Source organism: Saccostrea cucullata, unplaced genomic scaffold (assembly GCF_032062105.1).
Source record: "Saccostrea cucullata isolate Sc308-1 unplaced genomic scaffold, CSIRO_AGI_Scuc_v1 ctg7, whole genome shotgun sequence".
In the NCBI taxonomy this organism is placed as follows: Eukaryota; Metazoa; Mollusca; class Bivalvia; order Ostreida; family Ostreidae; genus Saccostrea; species Saccostrea cuccullata.
In genome coordinates, this window is record NW_026935080.1 from 80889 (window position 1) to 103850 (window position 22962).

The 22962-nt window shown below is 36.7% G+C and overlaps 1 protein-coding gene across 1 annotated transcript; it reads right to left on the minus strand.

Moving 5' to 3' along the window:
• Positions 1 to 1115: 1115 nt before the first annotated feature.
• LOC134241808 (uncharacterized) lies at positions 1116 to 18311 on the minus strand. Its single transcript, XM_062723826.1, has 16 exons — positions 18161 to 18311; positions 16823 to 17018; positions 16560 to 16673; positions 16228 to 16350; positions 13037 to 13203; positions 11594 to 12502; positions 10036 to 11484; positions 8727 to 9891; positions 8514 to 8640; positions 8128 to 8281; positions 6453 to 6615; positions 4845 to 6142; positions 3156 to 4640; positions 1927 to 2992; positions 1731 to 1838; positions 1116 to 1646 (listed from the first exon to the last, which is right to left on the minus strand). Exons 2-16 carry the CDS (start codon positions 17016 to 17018, stop codon positions 1636 to 1638), a joined length of 8535 nt encoding a protein of 2844 aa, XP_062579810.1. The 5' UTR covers positions 18161 to 18311; the 3' UTR covers positions 1116 to 1635.
• Between the last annotated feature and the right edge of the window lie 4651 nt (positions 18312 to 22962).

A 22962-nucleotide genomic window follows, 5' to 3' on the forward strand; every position in this document is an offset into this window, starting at 1 on the left:
TTTTATTTTTTAAAATAGTTTTTGTGCTTATCAATAGAGGACATAGCAAACACAACCTATAATTGACACATGTACAATGTATATAGAATGTACTCTGATTTTAGATAAAGTCTAGCAATGTTTTTATACATCTATTTGTATGAGATGAGGATTTTTGAAAATAATAATAATAATAATAACAGTAATCAAAGCTTCGGGAAAAAGATGAAGATAGTTATATTTTTTCCCGTAAAGCCCGTTGCAAAGGTTTCGAAAGAAGAGGGGGTGACTTCACTAAAAAATCTGACTATAAAAAAAATACAAAAAAAGGGATCGAGGGGGTGTTAACTCCCCAAAGTAATATGAGAAGCAAAACAAAAACCCTAATGAGCTGTCTAAAAATGTCTATAAATACTCGTTTTTCCTTCCTACATTAGTTCAGTGGAACAGACTGCCGGGCAGTGTTGTCTCGCTTCCAGATGTTGAACATTTCAAACTGGAAGTGAGCAAACTGAATCATCCCAGACCTTAATTATAATAAAGCGTTTTTATACTTTTTAATTGTGAATACTGTTTTTCTTCACTAATAACTTAATACTGTTCCCTTTTCACCGCATTGAAATCTACTTTTCTTACTTTTGATATCTTTTAACCAGCTGCGCACCCTACTCAGAATACTTAAAATTTGAGGCGAGTAGTATCTCGAGATAGTAAAGTTTAAGAGGAATTTGAGGAAAAGATAGTGTGTGACGGACGAGCCCTATGGAAATATGATTGTCGTTCTGTAGATGTTGCAACGAGATTTTTGATTTTCATATCCACGCAGGCTAATGGGCCGTCATCGTTTTCCTGATAATGGATCCCCCAAATCAATATCGATCCTATAAAAAATCAAATTGATGATTTAGCTACCTTTTAAGTGCAAAATTCACCTCGCCCTTCGGGCTCAGTGGATATCATACTCCTCAGGTGCCTCAACTATTGCACTTCGAAGGTGGCTAAATCATCGTATTGACCTCAAGGACAACGTTCCTGAGAACAGATTGTCGAAACAAAGGCACAATCGGATTTGAGGCTGTGCCATTCATATTATCACCCACCTCAAAACAAGAATCCAGATAAAAAACAACAACACAATCATGTGATATTTTATAAAAAATACAAAATGCGATATATGTAAAACTTCATTACATCATAAACAATATACAAAATCATGTACATAAATATGTTTTCTGACAACTCTCACTCGTGACACAGTGATGTAAAGGTTCTATATTTCAATGTGTTATAGGGTTCTCATCTATTAATCTAATACCACACTTTCCTATCACATTCATTCATTCAATAGCCATAGCTAATGTTCACAGCGGAATACATAATTCTCACCAGCACTAGGAGATTCGGGGAAAAAAATATTAATTTTAAACATGAGATGTATCGAACCAGGAACATTAATTTCCATTATCACAGCAAGTTTTCCCTGTTTTAGCAAACAGAATTCAGAGTGCATTTAGCACCAGATATACAAAGTCTACCGAAGATGTTTGGCAAGACACCAGTTAAATGCCACCTGGCTATTCCATTGGATTGCGTTTTCCATTTTCTGATGATTACAGCAGCGTTTCTCAATACACTGTTTCTCTAAAGAAGACATCCTTAATACGGTACTAGAAATAAAGAATAAAATGTTTTTTTTAAAAGGATTACAAAAAATGTAATGACACTATTCAATAAAGACACTGTTAACTTACAATTTTTCTCCGGATAATACATTTGTTCTTGTACATTCATAGTGCCCCGCATCGAGTTAGTGTCGTGAAGCATACCCACATTATCATACTGTCGCCCGTACATCGAGTCTGAAATGATAAAAATGCTTTACTTATCTTCCATAACTAATCTACAACTCAGAATATATCAGCATCATTTTGGATTTAGTATAACTACCTCTGACGCTTCGGATTTCCTCTTCCTCCTTTTCGATTCTGGCGTCAAAGTTGTTGAGAAGGTACACTCTGCGCAGCGGACCTAGTACAAACATGATGGTGGCATTCATTAGAAGACTTATGGCGATGGCAGGGTCTCGCATTTTGTATTCTCCTAATGTGGCAATCACACAAGAGACAACCCACACTGGGATTCCTAGGGCAAAAATACCCAGGATCCATCTGACTTCCCTGTGGTTCTTGGTTGATTTCCACGAAAACAAACCAAGGATAACACTTAAACAAATAATGACCATGATGTAAACGAGAGACAGTACTAGACCTTCATCGTAGAAATCGTCTGGCATACAACGAGGCCAAAGCATATTGTTGTATATAACACGTTCCATGTTGGGTCTTTCTAAGATCAACCATTCCGTGTTTATCAAACACTGAATAAGGACAAGAAGACACGCCACAAAGAAAAGACCCAATGGCTTTCCGAGTTTTTTATAATGCGACACATACTCAACTTCTTTCTCCTTGTTTCTCCAGCAATCAACCACTTTTAAGAACAACGCAGAATAACAGATCGCATAGACAAGACCAAGACAGAACCTTCTAAGACCACAAACTTCTTCAGTGGCATGAACGATAAAAGCGAACACCATGGCATACATTAAGATAATACCAAACGATAACATAAATCCTAATACGGTTGTTCCACTTTTGAATGGGTAGTTAACCAATAGATAGATAAACACACAAAGAGAAGCAAACACCCCAATACCAGCTAAAGTTGCAACAATGATGCCCCAAATATCTCGGAAACGGTCGTCATTTTCAGGAGCGTTTTCAACTTGAATTACTTGTCCTGTTTGCGCATTGACGTAACTTCCATCTTCTAACTTGTAGTATGAAACTCCTGGGGTTCCCTCATGCTCTTGGAAGTAGGTGGTGCCATTAGCATACTCACACATGCAGCGCCCTCCAATCGGACAAATAGACGATGGGAGTGCTCGTGCAACAAAACTTGAACCCTGGTAGAGGCTTTTCTCGATATTTAGTTCTTGTTGGTACGTTCCAATCTGTAAAAAAAGAAGCAAATTTTTGAATTATATCACTTACAGAAATACAAGTAAAATATTTATAAATACATGTAAAGGTTTTGCTTTCACATATTCTACAAATCGTCTAAATAGTCCATGGATAAAGATGTCAAACAATGATCAATTGTTGTAAATGGCCTACCTGCTTATATTCGTATTGTCCAGTTGCAGAATCCCTTCTGAAATTAAGAATGTTGTATCCAATGTCACCGTATCCCCCATCTGTAAATCTGAAATTGAACGATTTATCGCCCAAGTCACTTGGCAAAACACGGTACTGTGCCCCTGAAATGCCATTGTAAATCAAATCCAGCTTATTTTCTTGAAGGGATAGACAGGAGTAGATTCCTAAGTTAGACGATTTGCAAGCATCAATTCGGTTTAAACCCTGTGCGATCATGAAAACAGATATAATAGTATGAAGTACATATGGATCTTGCGGTATCATGGCGTCTGTGATTTGCTCATTTCCTGTACAAATCTGGGTGTAGGTTTTTTTGACCGAGCTTGTCAGAATCCTACATTGGTGTAACGTTTGATATATATCTTCAAACCAATCATCGGGGAGGCCATGGCGATTTTGAAAGGAAAGAGTTTTCAAAAACGTTTTGAAGTTGTTGATAATTTCGGATTTAATTTGGATAGTCAGTGCTCCTAAAGCAACATCTTCATAACCTTTTACTACAGACATGTCATTTGACCAAGTATCACTTCCAAACCAGATGAATCGTTGGTTCAGACCTGCTTCTGAAGTTGCTTGAAGCAGAAGTCTGGCGTGGTGAGCTGTTACAAACAGGACAACAACACGAGCTCCAACTCTTTGGTTTAGGCTATCAATGATATTTCGGGCAGTCACAATCGTAGCATCAGTTTTCATGGACAATGTCAGAGTGGTACATGTTTTCTTATTCAGGACTGTGTTCTCCAAAAAGGTTTTAATTGCAGATTTACCATACGCATTCTCCGTGTAAACAGCCGATATGTAGTCCCATCCAAACGCTGTGATGACTTCAGCCATGACAACAGCCTGGATATTGTCAGGAGGAACGGTTCTGAGGAAGTAATTGTGAATGGTTTTATCACTAAGTTCTACTGAGGTTGCACTCTGACTCATGCTGGTTATTTTCAATGGAGAAAGAATACTACTTGTAGCTATGGCGTTTTCCGAATTTTTAGCCAAGTGAACAACAATGGTTGATGGGTCTATCACCTGTCCAACCCCCTCATCTCCGCAAATTCCTTCTCCGCTGAGCAAACTATACAGGTCTTGTCCTATCCTACCTCTTGTGGAGCAGGTATCTAAAGCTATGCCTCCAAGTTTTAGTGTGGCAGGAAAGTTAACATACTGATTAACCAAATTAAGAGCGTAAAAGAAAGCCATCAAATTCTGGAAGTTTGAAGCTGTGTCGATCTTTCCACAAGCATAAGGGTTATATGGATCTGCTTCATGAACGTCAGACAGATACACAACATTAAGTTGATTTCTGGATGCGTTTAACATGTATCTGGAAGGTTGGTATTCGGGGAAGGGACAGTTACAAGAAGCAACCCCATCGCATGGTGCATACCAATTTGGGTCGTATCTAGCATCAATCTTCAGGTAATGTGTATCATTGTAGCTTCCAACCTGTGAATATCAAAGAAGTGTGTGATTATTTGTTCAAATACATAAAATCATAAAATTATTAATCTTGAATCATAATTCTAATGTGTGCAATTGATTGTGTTATTAAGTATATCCCACAATTTGATATAATTTGCATTATTTTCGGGTTAGTTTTTAGTGAGAACCTAATTATCAATAACAAAAAATATTTTAAAAATAACACACATCTTCAAGATAATAATTGTTTGGTTGGCCTGGCACTTGGAGGGACTCCCAGATATGATAACCACGATCACTTTGCCCGTCTGCCGTGAAGAAGAAAGGTTGTTTTGTGGCATCCTCAAAGCGAGCCTGTTTGGCACCATTCAATATTTCTTGACGCCTCTCTCCACTTGTACGAAACAGATTACACAAGCCTTGAGTATCAGGTGGACAGAGTCTTTCTATAGCTTTCTGTGCCCCAATAGCTGCTGAAAGAACGGCATTGACGACGTAAAGAACATATCGGTCCTGGATATAGCCCTTGGCTCTTGGAATTCCATACTTTCTTGTTGGGCAAGGTGTATTACTTCCCCCTGATAGAGAACAATTGTAGACGAGCTCATAATACTCATTAAACCAGGGGTTAAAGTCGTAGTTATCTGGAGTCTTATCCTCTAGATATTTGTCGAAGAGTGGTAGATCAGCAGTTTCAATGTCAAATGTTACTGCAGTTTTATTTCTCTTTATATTTTCTAGTCCATTCCAGATATCTGGATCTTCACCCCATTTGTCTGTTCCAATGAATCTAAAAGCATTTCTAAGAGAGAAATCTTTCTCGATTTCCTGTAAAAATGGCATAGGGTCATCAACAAAGAGAATTACTACTTTAGCATCTGCTTTGTTGTAGAGTTGAGCCAAGGCAGACCTAGCTTCTGTTGCTGAAACTGGCCCGTTTCGTCCTACAGTTATGTTCTGAGCAATACAAATTCTGTTGAGAAAAGCCAAACGCGAAAATTCTTCTCGACCAAATTCCCCAACACTGTCAAAGGAATGGATAACTTGAACATGGTAAAGCTTAAATCGTTTCAAAAATGAAACGATTGCCCGAGCCTGTTTGTCATCAGCAGGAACAGTTCTTATGAAATAGCGGTATTTCATCTGATCCATTAACTTCAGCGTCGTTGCTCCGTAACTTATTTGGGGTATACCAAGAGAATTCAGGACATCTGCAACTCGGATAGACGACTCGCTTTCAATTGTTCCAATGTATGCATCAAACCTAGCAGGATCCAAGATATTATTATTATTCTTAAGTTCCAAATTCTTGCTGTGTATATTGGCCACAAGATTTCCAGCGCGTTCGGGACTTTCACAAACGTCTAGAGCTATCCCACCTAGGGTCACTCTTGGCAGAATATCATTTTGATTATTTACGTAATTAATGGCGTAATGGAAGGCCTCTACCAGCTGTACGCCATGTTTGTGATTTATCTCTCCACATGTATAAGGCGTTGGGCCTTTTTTATGTACGTCAAATAAACCTGAAATAAATTGATGGATACTACGTGATATATTTGGCAAAAATCATAAAATTTAAGGCATTTTACTTTTCTTCGTCAAACACATTATACCATTTAGGTATGACTTTTAATTTCTTGAAGAGGGAATAGGTGTCAAAAGTCAATAGCAAATTAATAAAATATTCATTTTTTAACGGCATTCTATTTCTCACGAATGTACATCATCATTAAAAATTCACATTTTCGATAAAAAAGCAAAACTGAAGTTCAAGACGAATAGAAATGAAAGCAATGGGGATTTTATTTTTTATTAACTTTTTTAAAATCGTACCTATTAACATGATGTCTGCAGGAAAGTATGTGAATTTCTCAGTGCCAACACCTTTGTCATAGCACACTGCGCAGTCTCCAACACATTTGGCGGGAATGTTTGCATAATTCTGGGTAGGGAAAGTGGTATCCAGCGTAACAGTGTTGTGGTCAAATGTACCTTGCTGTGCAAATAAGAATAGGCGTACTTAGAAAAATTGAACGATCTGATTTTTTCCCCTTCGAATTAGTTTTTACACAATGCCTTACGCACCCCTACTAATGTGCTCGGAACCTTTTATTTTTCGGTGTTCAGCAAATTATAAAACCCGATGAGTTCAGAGTAGCTCTGGCAGTGGCTCTGGCGAGAGTTAGCGAGACTTCAGCGAGATAGGGTAAATTATTCACGGAAATGTCCCTAGGAAGTGACTAGCACGTGGAGGCATGGTAAACAGAAATGTTATGTTGCGTTTCAGTGTTCACCACCCCTAGAATCAGCTGATAATGTCTGTAGATATGTACTTCTATCAATTGATCTCTTTTACACTCATTCAAACTTAAATAAGTATTCTCTATAATACAATTTTCTGCTGTCATGAATTAAAATTTCTTTTTGGACAAATATTTTTGCACGGGAACCGGGACTATATTTTTTGGCGTCAGATTAGCAAATGAGGCACCAGCATGGTTTTAACTGACCAATCAACTGAATGAGTATTGCATTATGGGTTACTACGAATACTACAGGAATTTTACGCTTGAAAAAAGAAAAATCTTATTGTAAATGAAAAGCATTTTTTAAAATATTATTTTCATGCTCATCACGACAAACAATTCATTTATTAAATAAACGGCGGAGTTTAGGTTTCTGAAAATCATACTGCAAAAGCGATTTGCGTCAGTTAATTCCTTTGTTGTACTATCGGTGAATACAATTGCCAGGTGAATTCCCTGACCAAACACGTGATCACGAACGTAAACAAAGTTTTGTCCATTTAAATGCATAAGAGAAGCTGTTCGTTTTCCTTACCCTTGAAGCGCTGGTGTTCTGAACTAGACACAAACTACATTTTATTGAACATTTTTCCATTTAACAACAAATCAAAAACGCCTGTAACATCTTTCATAGTTTCTTTGTATTTTGTTTGTAAGAACATTTTTTTTTTTTTTTTGCAGTCCATTAATATGATCGTAGATTGGCCTGAACTACGTGTTCGAAGTTAAAATGTAAACATGTATTTGGCGTTAATTGCTATTCATTCAACGATTGGCCAGTTGCTCGTGATAAGATCCTCTGTGCGCATTTATAACAATAGCCATATAAGGCAAACAAAGGTTTGTCAGTGTAGATGATAATGCACATTTTTACCAGCGCATCGATCACTAGTGAGCTCTAATTTTCGCCGAAAAGTATAAGAAATATTATTATTTTGACACCCCCTCCTTTAGCCACCCTTTTCCTGTTGAAAATCATGAAAGTCTTTCAGAAAGGTCTGGAAACATTTGTTACAGGACATGTTTTCCAAAGAAACAGGCTATAGCAATATCGTGTTTACTGCCAATTTTATTTATAAAACCGGTTCTACCCTATAACCTTTGAATAGATCAACCTAAACCACGTGTCTTGAATTTAAATCACAATAACATTAGTAGGGGTGTTACGAAAGACGTGAAGAATTATTATAGATTACATTTACCTCGGATGGGTTGAAGTTATTCATAACAAACACTCTCATGCCTTTTTCAACTTCTCTTTCTTCAAATCGGAATGCTTCATTTAGAATATCGGTATACGTCATATTATCCATGAATTGATTGATCATATGATGGGTATCTACATCCGTCAGATATCTACAGAATTAAATTCCATCTTTTCAACAAATTCGTTTGCTTCTTGAATTAAAGATTGCAAATATTATAACTTCATATTGTTTTATCACATATAGCCAAACGAAGTATTTTTTCTTCTAAAGGTGAAAACTCGAACATTATCGAGAAAAGGAAGCCTTTTCGAAATTTAATAAGATTATTTTTTTCAAGTTTCATGTACAATTTTTCATATTTTTTCCACATTCAAACTAACTTTGAGCAAACATGTGTATATCCGACTCCACACTTCATCTGCAGAGTTTGATGGACACCATAAGCAATAGCTTCCACAGCATGGATGGTTGGCAGTACTGTGTAATCCTCCATAAACCCTCCAGAAGCTAAATAAAAAATCATTGATAGGCTACATGGATAATGTAATTTTATTTCCAATGATTAATTTTACGAACCTTTTTGCTATACTTACATGAAGTAATGGGTCTACCGTCTGGATTAACGCACTGGGACGGGTATTTCCAGTTTTCACCAAGGTTGCACTTATAGAAATCCTGATAATATTCATAGAACCAGAGATTCTCCTTGTATGTGTTTGGATATTTGGTGCTGAGGTAGTTTCGGAATTCTGTAATAGGAACCTGAGGCATTCCAAACATCAAAGATCTCTCGGCAAAAGATAAAAGATTTGAAGGAACATTGGAAATCATTGGATTTGACCACACCCTGTTGGCCATAAAGATAATATTTGCTGCAGCATTATTGATGGACTTTGCTCTTAGTAGATCTTCAATATAGCGATCTGGATCTGCAAAGACAGCTACAACTCGACTGGTGGACTTCACAATATAGTCTATAAGCTGATCCATCGTACCATCAGATACAAACTCGTAAGACGCTCCAATACATATTCCTTCAGCTTTTGCGTACTCCCTAAATTTTTCGAGGGAGTCCCTGGCGCCGTCTTCTGGTGCGTTCAGTGAAATTATGTATTCAAAGCCCAACGATTTCGCTGTCTTGGCCATGGCTTTGGCTATCATACTATCTGAAGGAATCGTTCGGAAGAAATTTTTGAAGTCTGTTTTATCATCCAGAATTGGACTCGTTGCACCTGGTGTTACGACGGCCATTTCATGACCTGCTGTTTCAATGGTAAAATCATTGCTGTAAGTCAGCCAATGAGTAAACTTCTCCAAAGGAATTGTGAAGCGGCCGTTCTCTAAGGGAAATACTCCCGCATACAAGGCTGATAATAATGTCGAGGCTCTGTTTTTGTCCATGCAGCCATCAAAACCAATGCCACCTAACTTTACACCAGAATTAAGTTTGACAGACGCATTTCTTGAGTTAATTCTTTCAATGGCAAACTTGAAAGCCTCGGTGTTTTGGAAGCCGTTCTTGGACCGAAAGTCGCCACATAAGTATGGGAGTTGTCCTGGATAGTGAACATCAAACATAGCAGGAATAATGACGTCACCGGGAATATCTAGGTACTTCTGATTACCAAACATGTACAGGCAGGTAGCACAAAATTCTGTACAGTGGGGAGTTATAGTAGTTGCCAGGGAATCCCCGTATAATCTGATTTGTCCAGTTTGAATCGACAAGTCATTGGTCTCAAAGTTATAGCTTCCGACCTGGAATAAAATCATTCAAATTTAAATTAAATTTTTAATGGATGTTGATAAACTAGTAACTATTTCTAAATTTAAAAACGAGTTTTTGAATTATTCTAAATACTAGTATTAAAACATGCATTTGATTGAAAAACACATATTTACCCGTATGAATGCACCATTTTTGAAGTTCTGGTAGTTAATAATAAAGTTGGCACTTTTATCCTTCATTCTGAATATTTTGCCAGCCTCCACCTCAAATGCCAGTTCATCTATCTTCTGCAGCAAAACGTTGCCTTTATTGGCTGCTGTCAGGAAATTACTACAGATTCCACTGTAGGATGTTCCACAGTAATGCTTGAGGGTTTCATCCAATGCGTACGCTGCAGCATACACACCGGCCACAACAGGAAATGCAGCAATGTCAACATCAGATTTGCTGATTTTATTCGTAATTGGATTTAGTGAAGAGTCAGCACAAACTGTTTTGTATGCTCTCATATTTGAGGCATCCAGTGAACAATTGTAAGATTCTTCATACCATTCTTTGAACCAGGGGTTCTCCGAGTACGTGTTTGGTTGAAGTCTGGAAAGATGATCATAAAAACCTTGCATGTTTAGGGGATCGACATGGACGTTCCACAAGCCATCTGCCATGTCTTCAACGCCTTTCAGAAACTGTGATTCCATTCCATGTGTAAAATAATGGAACATGCCACCATCATTGTTTGCTCTGACATTCGTTAAGAAATTCTGCGTATCAACATCAGAAGCAAGAAGAAAGACGGGTCTTACGTTCATCTCGTGCTTCAGCATGTTAAGAACCTCTGATGTGTTCCCATCTTTTCCAAATACATAATGAGAAACAACACATATTCCTTCTTCAGCTGCTAACGTTTTAAAATTCATAAACGCTACGTCATAATATTCGTAATTACTTTGTACAGCCTGAACATAGTTCCATCCAAGTCTTTTCAACATCAAAACTACGGCCTTCAGTGTGAAATAATTGGAAGGATAAATGTATCTGTAAAATGGATAAGACTGAAGTCGCATGCTTGAAGAATAATATCCCAGTAATGGTCTTTTCAAATCGTCCATTAATGAAGCCAAGGGAATAGTTGGCATGTACAATGATGATCCCATGTATACATCGATTGTGTTAGGGTCAAGGGCATTGTTTGAAGAATCCATGATGGTTCGTGAATGTTGATGAACTTCTGACACTAGGAGTTTTCCGAGGACTGGACTAAAACAATCATCAAAACCAAGCCCACCCAATTTCACGTTTCTAAGAATGCCTCTGTTGTTTACTTCTTTGATAGCATAAAGCATAGCTTCTGCCATCTTTGCTCCTGGTCTTAGTCCTTTCCTGAAAGCTCCACATCTTAAAGGTTCAGTTCCAGACAAATGAACCGTGAAAATTCCGTTAATGATGACATCACCGGGATGGTACATGTACGGGTAAGTGCTAACAGTTCCTAAACAAGGGATGCAACCCGTGCTTGGACAGAGTGAAGACGGCAGGGGATTCAACAGGGTGTCTCTGTTGTCATCGTACATTCTAATTCTGTTACTGAAGATTTCCAGACGTCCATTTATATGGGATCCCAGCTACAAAATAAGATTAGAATAATTAAATTTAAAAAGGTGAGGTATTCTGCAATACTAAAAAAAAAACAAATTAATTATGAAAGACAGGCTGGATTATAAAATTACTTACTCTCCTAAACTTAAAAGGCTGATTTCCTGGATAGTCATTGAAGTTGTAAATATCGTATGTTGGGTTCAAAATATCTCCGTTTGCATCAAACTTGACTTTTGCTGGAGCATTATATGGTTCAAGTCCCACGGATGCCAAACTTTCAACTCTCTCTTCCTTTGTGTAAGTAAAGTCGACAGCTCTTAGATAATTTTCGTAGAATTCCTTTGTAGTCATAGCAGAGAGAGCTGAACAGAGTCCAGGAGTTCCATTACATTTGTCTTGGTGAGCCTTTCTCAATGCAAACGCATATCCGAACACAGCGTGAACTGAGGGTTCCACAAACTGATCTTGAACGAACGAGTTACGCCTCTGTGCCTCCGAAAGTGTGGGACATTCGGGTTTGTTGTTGAATTTTGGATTGGTGTTACTTGGCAGACGACAGTCATTGACTGTCATGTACCAATCTTTATACCAAGGGTTCTCTGGTGATGGGTTGTTGACGTCTATCCTAACCCAGTGGTCCTCAAATTCTATGATTTTACGAGATCCTGATAGGACAGAAATAATACCTCTAGGGTATTTCTGGTTGGGGAAATTTTCAGAGAGAGAAATGCTGTCGGTAAAAATCCACTGAAGTTTCCCAGCACCAGGTTTAATTTCGGCTCTCTTTAGTAAAGCATTGGCCACTGTTCTGCTTCCAAGATAAATGATTCCGGTTGCCTGTGTTGACATGGCTTTAGACAACACTTTGTCTATTGTAGAATCACTTGTGTCGTCGGAAGGGATGGATATTGCCATGGTCAGACATTTGTCAGCCGCTACCAGACGAGGTTTGATTTCCGTCAAAGCTGCCTCTCCGTACGTATTCTCCGTGTAAATAACGACAACATACTTCCAATTTACTTCGTTCATAAATGCAACAATTGCCTACAAATAGACAAGGAGACATGAATTTTGACAATTAAAAATGTTCAAATAAATGTGTTTTACGTCCGTCCACACATTTTTAAATTTGATTCAACTAAACATGAGTTAGTTATTTATTATTCGAAGAAAGCTTTTTAATATGAATACCAAGATACAGTTGTTAATGTACAGTTTGTAAAGGTCTCTAGACATTTTGTCGACAGGAGTTACATACTGTAGATTCCTAATTATATGCGAGGAATTAATTTCCGCTTAATTTCGCGAGAAGCATCATTCGCGAAAAAATATTACTCGCTTTTATTTTTATGGTGCTGAAATCTATGTAAAATCTGTCGATCTACCGTCCATTCGCGAATTATAATTCTCGCGATTTGATGGTTTAGAGCCAGTTCGCGATAAATGTACTCGCGAAAAATAAGGAATCTACAGTATACTACGTATAGTTTGAAAATAATTACATTGCAATACCATTAAACATCAAGCTATAAACTTAATTTTGAAATACTACAGAAAAGGGACATGAATTCTACTCACATCCATCAGGGGCCCGTCGGTGGGGACCGTTCTCATGAAATAGGGGAATCTTTCTGTGTTACTCAGGTCAGTAGCTGTGGCCGTGGGGGACACCAGAGGGATATTGTTCATTGTAGCAAAGCTGTTCAGCTCTACTGCCACTGAACTAGAACTCGATCCAACCAGACCTATTGAAGAAACATGCAGGTAATTTTAAAATTCCTCACAGGGATTTATATTCGCCATCATAAATGGTACAAAGAAAGAAATCTGTACGTAAAAGTCTACAAGTTTTAATACATTGTTGTATTTTTAGATATTTCATGTGCATCATTTGCAACTCAAATAAGTCCAAATATTGATATATTCATATTTATTTCTGTTTCTTATTTTCTGATTTTTAATATAATTTCTTAAATCAACTTTTTTTTCATAACTGACTAATGTACATCTTCTATTTCGTATAATATGTTCCATTTAATTCAAGGTCGAAGAACTCCAGGTTATACTGTACATTACTTATTATGACAAATTTAAGAGTTGGAAAATACAGGATCGATTTTTATTGTTCCTAATTTATTTACCAAGATACTGTACAATCAAATAAATTTTCATTTATGGAAACGTTAAAATCTACGAGACGGTTTTAAACTTCATAACAGTACGAGGGTTGTCCCGTAAAATCGTGGACAAGTTGTCTAGTGTGAAAAATAAACATCACTGCGTTCTGAAATTTTCACTATTATTTAGTACATATTTTAGTAATATACACAGCAAATTTCAGATAAATATATGCATAAATAAACAAATTATGAGATTTTATGCCATGTATTGTATCACCTTACGGCGCATGGATTATAACGTCAAAGTGTCTAAAACAGCGTCACGTTTTATCTTTGCTGAAAATGAAGTAGGATGATTCCGACTTAAATTTAGGAATTTCATTGAATCACATTCTTTAGTCTCCATAAACAGTCGAAGAACCAATTGGCACCCTCATGCGATCTTCTGAAGATTTATTAGTAAGTTACGGACAATATTCTCACCATCATGCAACTAATAGAAAATATATCGGCGGTATACTGTGACAGCGTCTTTTGCTATTACATTAGGAGTTTATCCGTAGGTTTTGTACTCCCCAGGGACTCGATCAAAAAAAACTTCGCTAAGAAAGCTCCTTTTTCATTTGTATACTTAAGATATGGTGATATTTTTATAATCTTTTTTGTTCTTTGGTCATTTCAAATCTCTAAAGGTGTCATTACAATATCGAAATAAAACTGAACTCGTCATAAATCGTCGCCATTTTTCGTGTGTTGTGTTTAAATTTTCTGCCAAAAATTAAGCAAATGCCTTAAATTTTTTACAAAGACTACAAAATTGATTGTGGAATTGAATTAGGATAATTTTAATCCAAATTTTATGTATTTAAAACTTTTATTTTGAATTCAAACTTGTGTATTCTTTAATAAAAACCGTGCGCCGTAGGACAATACGTCGTGCACATTCAAGCATAATAAAATCTTTATTTTTGCCTATATTTTATCAAAAAAATTATCATGCTCTTAAATATGATAAAAAAACATTTACTGAGATTTTCAGCTTAGTGCTCCCATTACTTTTCGAGAAAAACGCTTTGTTCACGATTTTACGGGACAACCCTCGTACTCATTCACATTACTGAAAATATATTTTATGTACGATGATGAAATATAAAATTTATTATAAATGTAAAATTGTGGACACAAAAACGTGTAAATATCTGGGATTGATATTTAATATTATATAATATATTTGAGTTTGAAATCAGTGAAATAAATTATGGATATGAAATTGTCTTGCACTTATGTTGAACGTTGACAATTTTCGTACCGATCACGCGTGCCTGAGTTTGCTTGGAATTGTGTTCGTGTTCAGCTATTAACGCATCTTTTGTATTGAATGCTTGTGGTGATCCAAACATTTTAGCTTGGGTAATTATAAAAGGGTGGCATGAAAACCAGGGGCTGATCGAACTTTGGTCCATTCATGCAGTCACATGCTAAAATGTCTACACCACAAGCAAAGAGAAAGCGGGTTGAAGTTCCTAGCAGTGATAAGAAAAAGACGAGTCAGCGGAACAATTCTTACACGCGTGCCTGTCCCCCAGAACAGGACTGGCAGGAGGATGAGGGAGAGACCACGCCCATCACCACTGCGCAGGTCTTGGAAGCCGTCAAGAAGATAATCACACACCAACTACAGCGAAGGACACAGAAATCATTGCTAAATGTCTTAGAGAACTGCGGATGTGGAGGAAAGTACTTTTCGAAAGATTGGCCCGTGAGTCCCTCGGTCAAGCAAAGGTACCAGATTACTTTAATGATCCAGAAATGAGGAAACAATTATTCCAACAACTGCGGATAATGGAGAGAATAGTTTCTGAAAGATTTGTCAGTGAAACCCCCGGTCAGACGAGGATAACAGACTTCTTTAGGAAATAACTTGGTGTGATTTGTGATGAATATTACTTCAGACTCACGAAACTGTGTTTTGTGACGTTTTAGTGCTTCTCGTATGTATATATGTTTGTTTATTCATTTAGTGCAAATTGACAAAAATGTGCTTGATATTCTTTTATATTAATATGTGTACTATACATGCATGTAAAACTTAAAAAATAAAGCTTAAAAGGGTTTTAAATAGTTGACTTTTCTGTCCCAACGTAATTAGTACATCCATTGAGCTTTTCGTCTTTAAAAATTAGGAGCAATTTCCTTACTCATGGGTATGATTTTTAATATACCGTTATTATACCCCGGCTTGAAAAGCGGGATGGTATATAGTAATCGGTATGTCCGTCCGTCCGTCTAGCTGTCCGTACATCCGTCCGTCTGTCTGTCTGTACGTCCGTCCGTCTGTCTGTTATGCTTTGGGGTACCCATCTCTTATCCGCAATTCCTCTCATACCACTGAATGAAATTTAATGAAACTTTCAAGGAACATTCATTACATACATGTATTGCCATTGTGCACCTCCTATTTTACTTTTTGATCCGACACATATTTTGGGTTTCCCATAGCAAAACATGGACACTGCCATTATACATATGGGAGGCGGGGGGTTTCATTTAGTGAGCTCATTGCTCACAGTACCTCTAGTTTATTCTTTATTCGCTTAATACAAACGTATTATCACAATACAGTACATGCGTATTTACTGATGTACTTACCCAACATGAGTTGTGAGTCGTTTTTAACACAGTCCCTGGATTCAGCACTAAACTGAGGGTACAATCTCTGCGCACTACTGAGTGCTATGGAATTCTGACCGCAATAGTCATAGACCTTCATGCCTTAATAAATAAACATAGAATACATTTACTATTGGTCCAGCTACCGTACAAGCGAAATGCATCTTCAATTCTTAAACTTGAAATGACACAAAATAGAAAATTAAGTTAGATTAAATTTAGATAAAGTTAAAGTTATTAGAAAATATACGAGCAGTACTGCAGACATAATGACTCGTTAAATATGTGCATGATTGAAATATTAGCAATACCCAGTTGCACTCCAGGAATATAGCTGTCGTTCAAAAATTGTCCATTCAGGATAATATTCTTTTTGTTTAGTCTGTCCAAAGCCCAACGGATAGCTTCATAGGACTGCATCATGGCTGTGGGAGAAACAATTTACGATAAAAAAGAAACAGAAATAGTATCAGGCATAAAAAGATTGATATATGACAAAGTCGATCTTTTTTTCTCTACTGATGTATTTTTTTCCATTCAGTACAGAAGATGTTAAAAGTGAAAGAAGTCATACCTGTGTCTATATCGCCACACCCAAACCCCGCACTCCCGCGACCTCTAAGACTGAAGATTCCCCCCATCATCGCTGGTGCACCCTGTTGTATGGTTGCACTCTGACCCTCTACGGGGCACGTGCTCTCTCGCAAAACTGTCGTCTGCGCCATGGTACTGACGAATAAGAAGACGAAACCAAACCACGCACGCAACATCTGTTTGAAGAAAGAATAGCAATTTAAAGGAGAAAAGCAGATATGGTGTGATAAGTATTTTTTGTCAGTTAAAAAATGTAATTCAGAAAATATTTAGAGTTGCTCTTAACGAATTATAGGTACGGGTTTCATCATATTTTTTTTCTTTATGAAAGGTGAAACTATCATTTCCTAACACAGGAATCTATAGTAACCATTTCTTCCAACAATCCCTGCAAAAAAATTAAGGGGGAGGGGTCTTTTTTAATGTAAGAAAAAAAAATAAAGTCAGATTCAAATGTGTATGTGTCAGAAAATCATCATTGAAAAACACATAATTTCTCTGCATTATGTACCGAAAGCACCTTAAGTCCATGTAAAGTCTTATAGGCCTACAAATTGTATATGAAAATTATATCCACAAATCAAAATAAAAAGTCAATTTAAAGAAACCGTTTTACAAGAATATAAATTGGTATACCAATCAAAAGATTTGATTCCTTTTACTAATAAGACTTTGACCAAAACGAGAGAGAGAGAGAGAGAGAGAGATTATTCCTATTCAAGAAGGAGGCGATAACTCTAAATTGTTAAAGTTAAATTTTATAGAATGATTATAGATGACACACACTGCTAGACTATGTTAATATGCCAAATTTTAATAAGACATTTCTATTTTTTTTTTATATGACCCATTTATTATACCTAAAACATGGGATTTATTTCAATATATCAAACTTGAATATAACGTTTTCCAATCCTGTATAATTATGACCTCATACAGCAGGAGTTTGAAAATAATCTATTCATATTAAAGAATATTTGTATCAATTCTCATAAAACCTCTCATGTAGTCTGGTTTTGCTTAATTTTCCAAATCAACCATACACAAAATAATGATCCAAATAAAATGCATATTTTTTGTCATTTTTATAATATAGGGTTCCAGGAGGGTCAGTATAATGTAATTGACTGCACGTACTATTGAACATTTTCAATAATATCCATTCAAGGTAAATGTTATAAAATAAAACAATTTAAAATCCTCGTTTTCTAATTATCTACATGCCCATCACACCCTTCATCCGTTCATTTTCACAATAACAAACCGGCTCAACACAGAGGAAAATACATAAATGTTTTCATTGACCAGAGATTCTTACCTTTATAATGTAGAAAATCCCTCTTATCAATGAAAAATTTAATTCCTATCCCCTACGCATGGGGATGCTGTCCGAAATTCACAGTAGCCAGCGATACCCCTACCCCTCCTCGCGTGTTTTGGGTGTTTCGCGATTTATTTTTAGATTTTGGATCGATACACTACCTGCACATTTTCTATTCATTGAAACCTGTCGGACAAGTTTTCCATAGAGTTATTTTTAACTTTGGTAGGCGGGGCCAACAGGTATTAATGAAGTTGTCACACCTGAGCAATTCCGCGTAAACCGGATTCGTCAAGTTCAATCGGTAAATAAACAGAAAAAAAATCAAATTTTGAATCAATTTTCACATACTGGACAGCTTGAAATCTCTTGAAGTTGAATGCAGTTGTATAAATATTAATAAAGTCGATTTTTTTTAACAAAATATATTTCAATTTCTTTGAAGAAATATAAACATCAGGAAGAAGGGGGGGGGGGGGAGGTTAAAAGAGACAAAAACTCATTCATGACAGACCCCCGATGTTGGTTAATTATTATGCATGAAAAAGTACAAGTATATTTTATAGTACCAATATGAATTTACAAAAGTTATTACGAAAGAGGCGTTTTCCTTTTCTTTAAGATATATTGATTCTGATTGTGAACATTCTGATTGTTTTATAAAATGTTTTATTTTTTTTTATAGATTTCTCTTAAACTTACAAACATGTAAACTTACAAACATGTAACAACGATAGCTTTAATCAATGATACAAGTATTTAATCAGTTTAATTCAGGTTTGTTTTCTTTAGAGAATTTAAGTTGACAGGCTTTCGCTTACATCCACGTCTCTAAAGGCGAAAGCCTGTCAACTTCTCTAAAGAGAATAATTCAGGTTATAAGAGTGAAGAGAAAATTCACAAATGCTCAGATGTAAATGCATACACATGTATATTAATTGCATCTGTATTACATGTACGTGTTTAAGAATTGTTCTTAATCTTTTAGCTAGGTACAGAAAACCTTCAAAATACATTTCGTTTTTTAGCTCACCTGAGCCGAAGGCTCAAGTGAGCGTTTCTGATCACATTTTGTCCGGCATCCGTCTGTCTTTCCGTCTGTCTGTCTGTAAACTTTTCACATTTTCGACTTCTTCTCAAGAATCGCTGGGCCAGTTTCAACCAAACTTGCCACAAAGCATCCTTGGGTGAAGGGGATTCAAGTTTGTTCAAATGAAGGGCCACGCCCTCATTCAAGGGGAGATAATTGGGAAGTAATGAAAATTTGGTGGCATGTTTTAAAAATCTTCTTCTGAAGAACCACTGTGCCAGGAAAGATGAAACTTATGGGGTAACATCCTCAGGTAGTGTAGATTCAAGTTTGTTCAAATAATGACCCCCGGGGGTAGGGCGGGGCCAAAATGGCCGACCAAAGTTTTACATAGAAATATATGTGAAAATTCTTTTAAAATCTTCTTCTCAAGAATGATAATGCCATAATTCATCATATTTATATGGAAGCATCCTCAGGTAGTGTAGATTCAAATTTGTTCAAATCATGACCCCCGGGGGTAGGGCGGGGCCAAAATGACCGACCAAAGTTGTACATAGAAATATATGGGAAATTTCTTTAAAAAATCTTCTTCTCAAGAATGACAATGCCATGATAATTCATCATATTTATATGGAAGCATCCTCAGGTAGTGTAGATTCAAGTTCGTTCAAATCATGATCCCAGGGGGAAGGGCGGGGCCAAAATGGCCGACCAAAGTTTTACATAGAAATATATGGGAAAATTCTTTAAAAATCTTCTTCTCAAGAATGACAATGCCATAATTCATCATATTTATATGGAAGCATCCTCAGGTAGTGTAGATTCAGATTTGTTCAAATCATGACCCCCGGGGGTAGGGCGGGGCCAAAATGGCCGACCAAAGTTTTACATAGAAATATATAGGAAAATTCTTTTAAAATCTTCTTCTCAAGAATGATAATGCCATAATTCATCATATTTATATGGAAGCATCCTCAGGTAGTGTAGATTCAAGTTTGTTCAAATCATGACCCCCGGGGGTAGGGCGGGGCCAAAATGACCGACCAAAGTTGTACATAGAAATATATGGGAAATTTCTTTAAAAAATCTTCTTCTCAAGAATGACAATGCTATAATTCATCATATTTATATGGAAGCATCCTCAGGTAGTGTAGATTCAAGTTCGTTCAAATCATGATCCCAGGGGGTAGGGCGGGGCCAAAATGGCCGACCAAAGTTTTACATAGAAATATATGGGAAAATTCTTTAAAAATCTTCTTCTCAAGAATGACAATGCCATAATTCATCATATTTATATGGAAGCATCCTCAGGTAGTGTAGATTCAGATTTGTTCAAATCATGACCCCCGGGGGTAGGGCGGGGCCAAAATGGCCGACCAAAGTTTTACATAGAAATATATAGGAAAATTCTTTAAAAATCTTCTATTCAAGATTAGCAAAGTCATAATTCATCATATTTATATGGAAGCATCCTCAAGTAGTGTAGATTCAAGTTTGTTGAAGTCATGACCCCCGGGGGTAGGGCGGGGCCAAAATGGCCAACCAAAGTTTTACATAGAAATATATAGGAAAATTCTTTTGAAATCTTCTTCTCAAGAATAGCAAAGCCATAATTCATCATATTTATATGGAAGCATCCTCAGGTAGTGTAGATTCAAATTGTTCAAATCATGACCCCCGGGGGTAGGGCGGGACCACAATGGCCGACAAGGTTTTGTATAGAAATATATAGGAAAATTCTTTAAAGAATAGCAAATCCATGATTGGTCATGGGATTACTTTTGGATTTAAACTTTATAATAATAAACCAATTTCTACTTTTTCTTAGCTACAGTACTCAGGTGAGCGATGTGGCCCATGGGCCTCTTGTTAAATTCGTTTCTTATGCTATTAAGATTTTCATGCTAATCTACAGCGCACTGTATTCAAATTCCAAAAGATGCTTCTACGTTAAATACCAGAGTCGGGTACCCCTGATTTTCGACATCCAAAAGCCTTTAAGTTAAGGCAACGAAAAGTAATCGTGTACAAAATGCAACGAAACAAAACAAAATGTTAGCTGAGCAAACACGGACCTCTGAAAAGACGAGAGGTGGGATCAGATACCCCATAGAAGAGAAAACACCCTTGTTGATTGGTCTCGGCATTGCTATCTGTCCTGAACAGATAAACGAAGAAATCCGTAGACAACTCAGTGCGTCAACCATGGACCTAATAAATAAAATCTTAAAATTGTGTTGAACATCAGGACTCCACATATCAATTATCAAAAGAATTAGCTACTGTCTACACTGTAAAAGGAGTTTAAAATGGCGTGAAAACGGATGGACATACCTGATAGACAATATAACTAAACTTTCCCTAGATTTGTTTGAAGTTTTCCCAATATGGCTACTATGCAAACATGAGAGGAATTCTGGAAAAATGACTGTACAAAAATAAATTTTGTATCTCCGATACACAAGAGGCATAGGGGCCTAAAGTGTCACCTGTATAATTATAATGAAACACTGTAAAGAATAGAAGTATAAAGGAAAATTAACTTAACTGCTTGATCACTATGTAGCTACCCCCCCCCCCCCATCCCCCACCACCAGAACTCCTCACCCTTGGTCCACTTGTTTAAAAAAAAAATTGTGAAAAGCACTCTTGTTCATCATTACTATGCACTTTGCATAGTTATGGCGCTTATAGACAGGATCATTTAATAAAATTACACGTATTGTATTTTCGCTATATAATTTATAGATCCCACCCTAACACCAAAACCCCCGACCCTGGGGCCATGAAATTCATAATTTTGGAAGAGGAAGGGTAGAGACATCCTTCCTCATCATAACTGGATATGTAGGTAGTTTAATATCCAGGAGCAGAGGAGCGGCATGATGGTAATAAGCATTGAGCCCTCTTCTAAAATTACAAAAGTCATGGCCCCAGGGTCTGGGGATCTGAAGCTAGGGCAGGACTCCGTTGAATATATTGTACATATAAAAATGCATTATTTCTGAAAAAAAATATTCTCTAGTCCTGGGTATTAAACCAATGAACTATGTACATAGTTATGATGAGGAAGGGTTCCTCTTCCAAATTTGTGAATTTTATGGCCAGGGGTTCTGGTGTTAGGGTGGAGCTCTAATGATAACAGTGAAAATGCATTATTTCTTTGAAAATCTTCTCCTCTACTTCTGTGAGTTATGACAATGATCTAAGTAAACTGTTATGATGAGGAATGGTACCTCTTCCAAAATGACGAATTTCAAGGCCTTGGAAAATTGTGAAATATGTGACCCCAGGGTCAGTGGTTCCTTTGGGGTGGAGCACTTCTGATTAAATAGTGGAAATGCATATTTTCTTTTTTCCTCTGATCTGCCTCTGGGTATCCGGTAATCAAAGTCAGCATGCTAAGTTTATAGTTATGATTACCAGTGGTGCCTCTTTCAAAATTGTGAATTTCATGGCCCTTGGTTTATTAATGGAACCAATTTTTTTTGTTGGAAAGTTGTTGCATGAAAGAAAATGACCTAGAAATAAATACATAAATTTATATATCCATAGGATACAACCTATCATAATCGATTGGATACTGCAAACCAGGCTTTTGTAGAAAAACCTATTGTCCCCACATCCTAATATGTTTCCAGGATAAAACTGGTAACTTCAAAACTCTTTTGTACATCTAAATTGTATATCTATACAAAGTGACAGATTTAAATAAGTAATGGCCCAGCCATGTTACAATACTCTGAAACTAAAATATAAAGAGAAG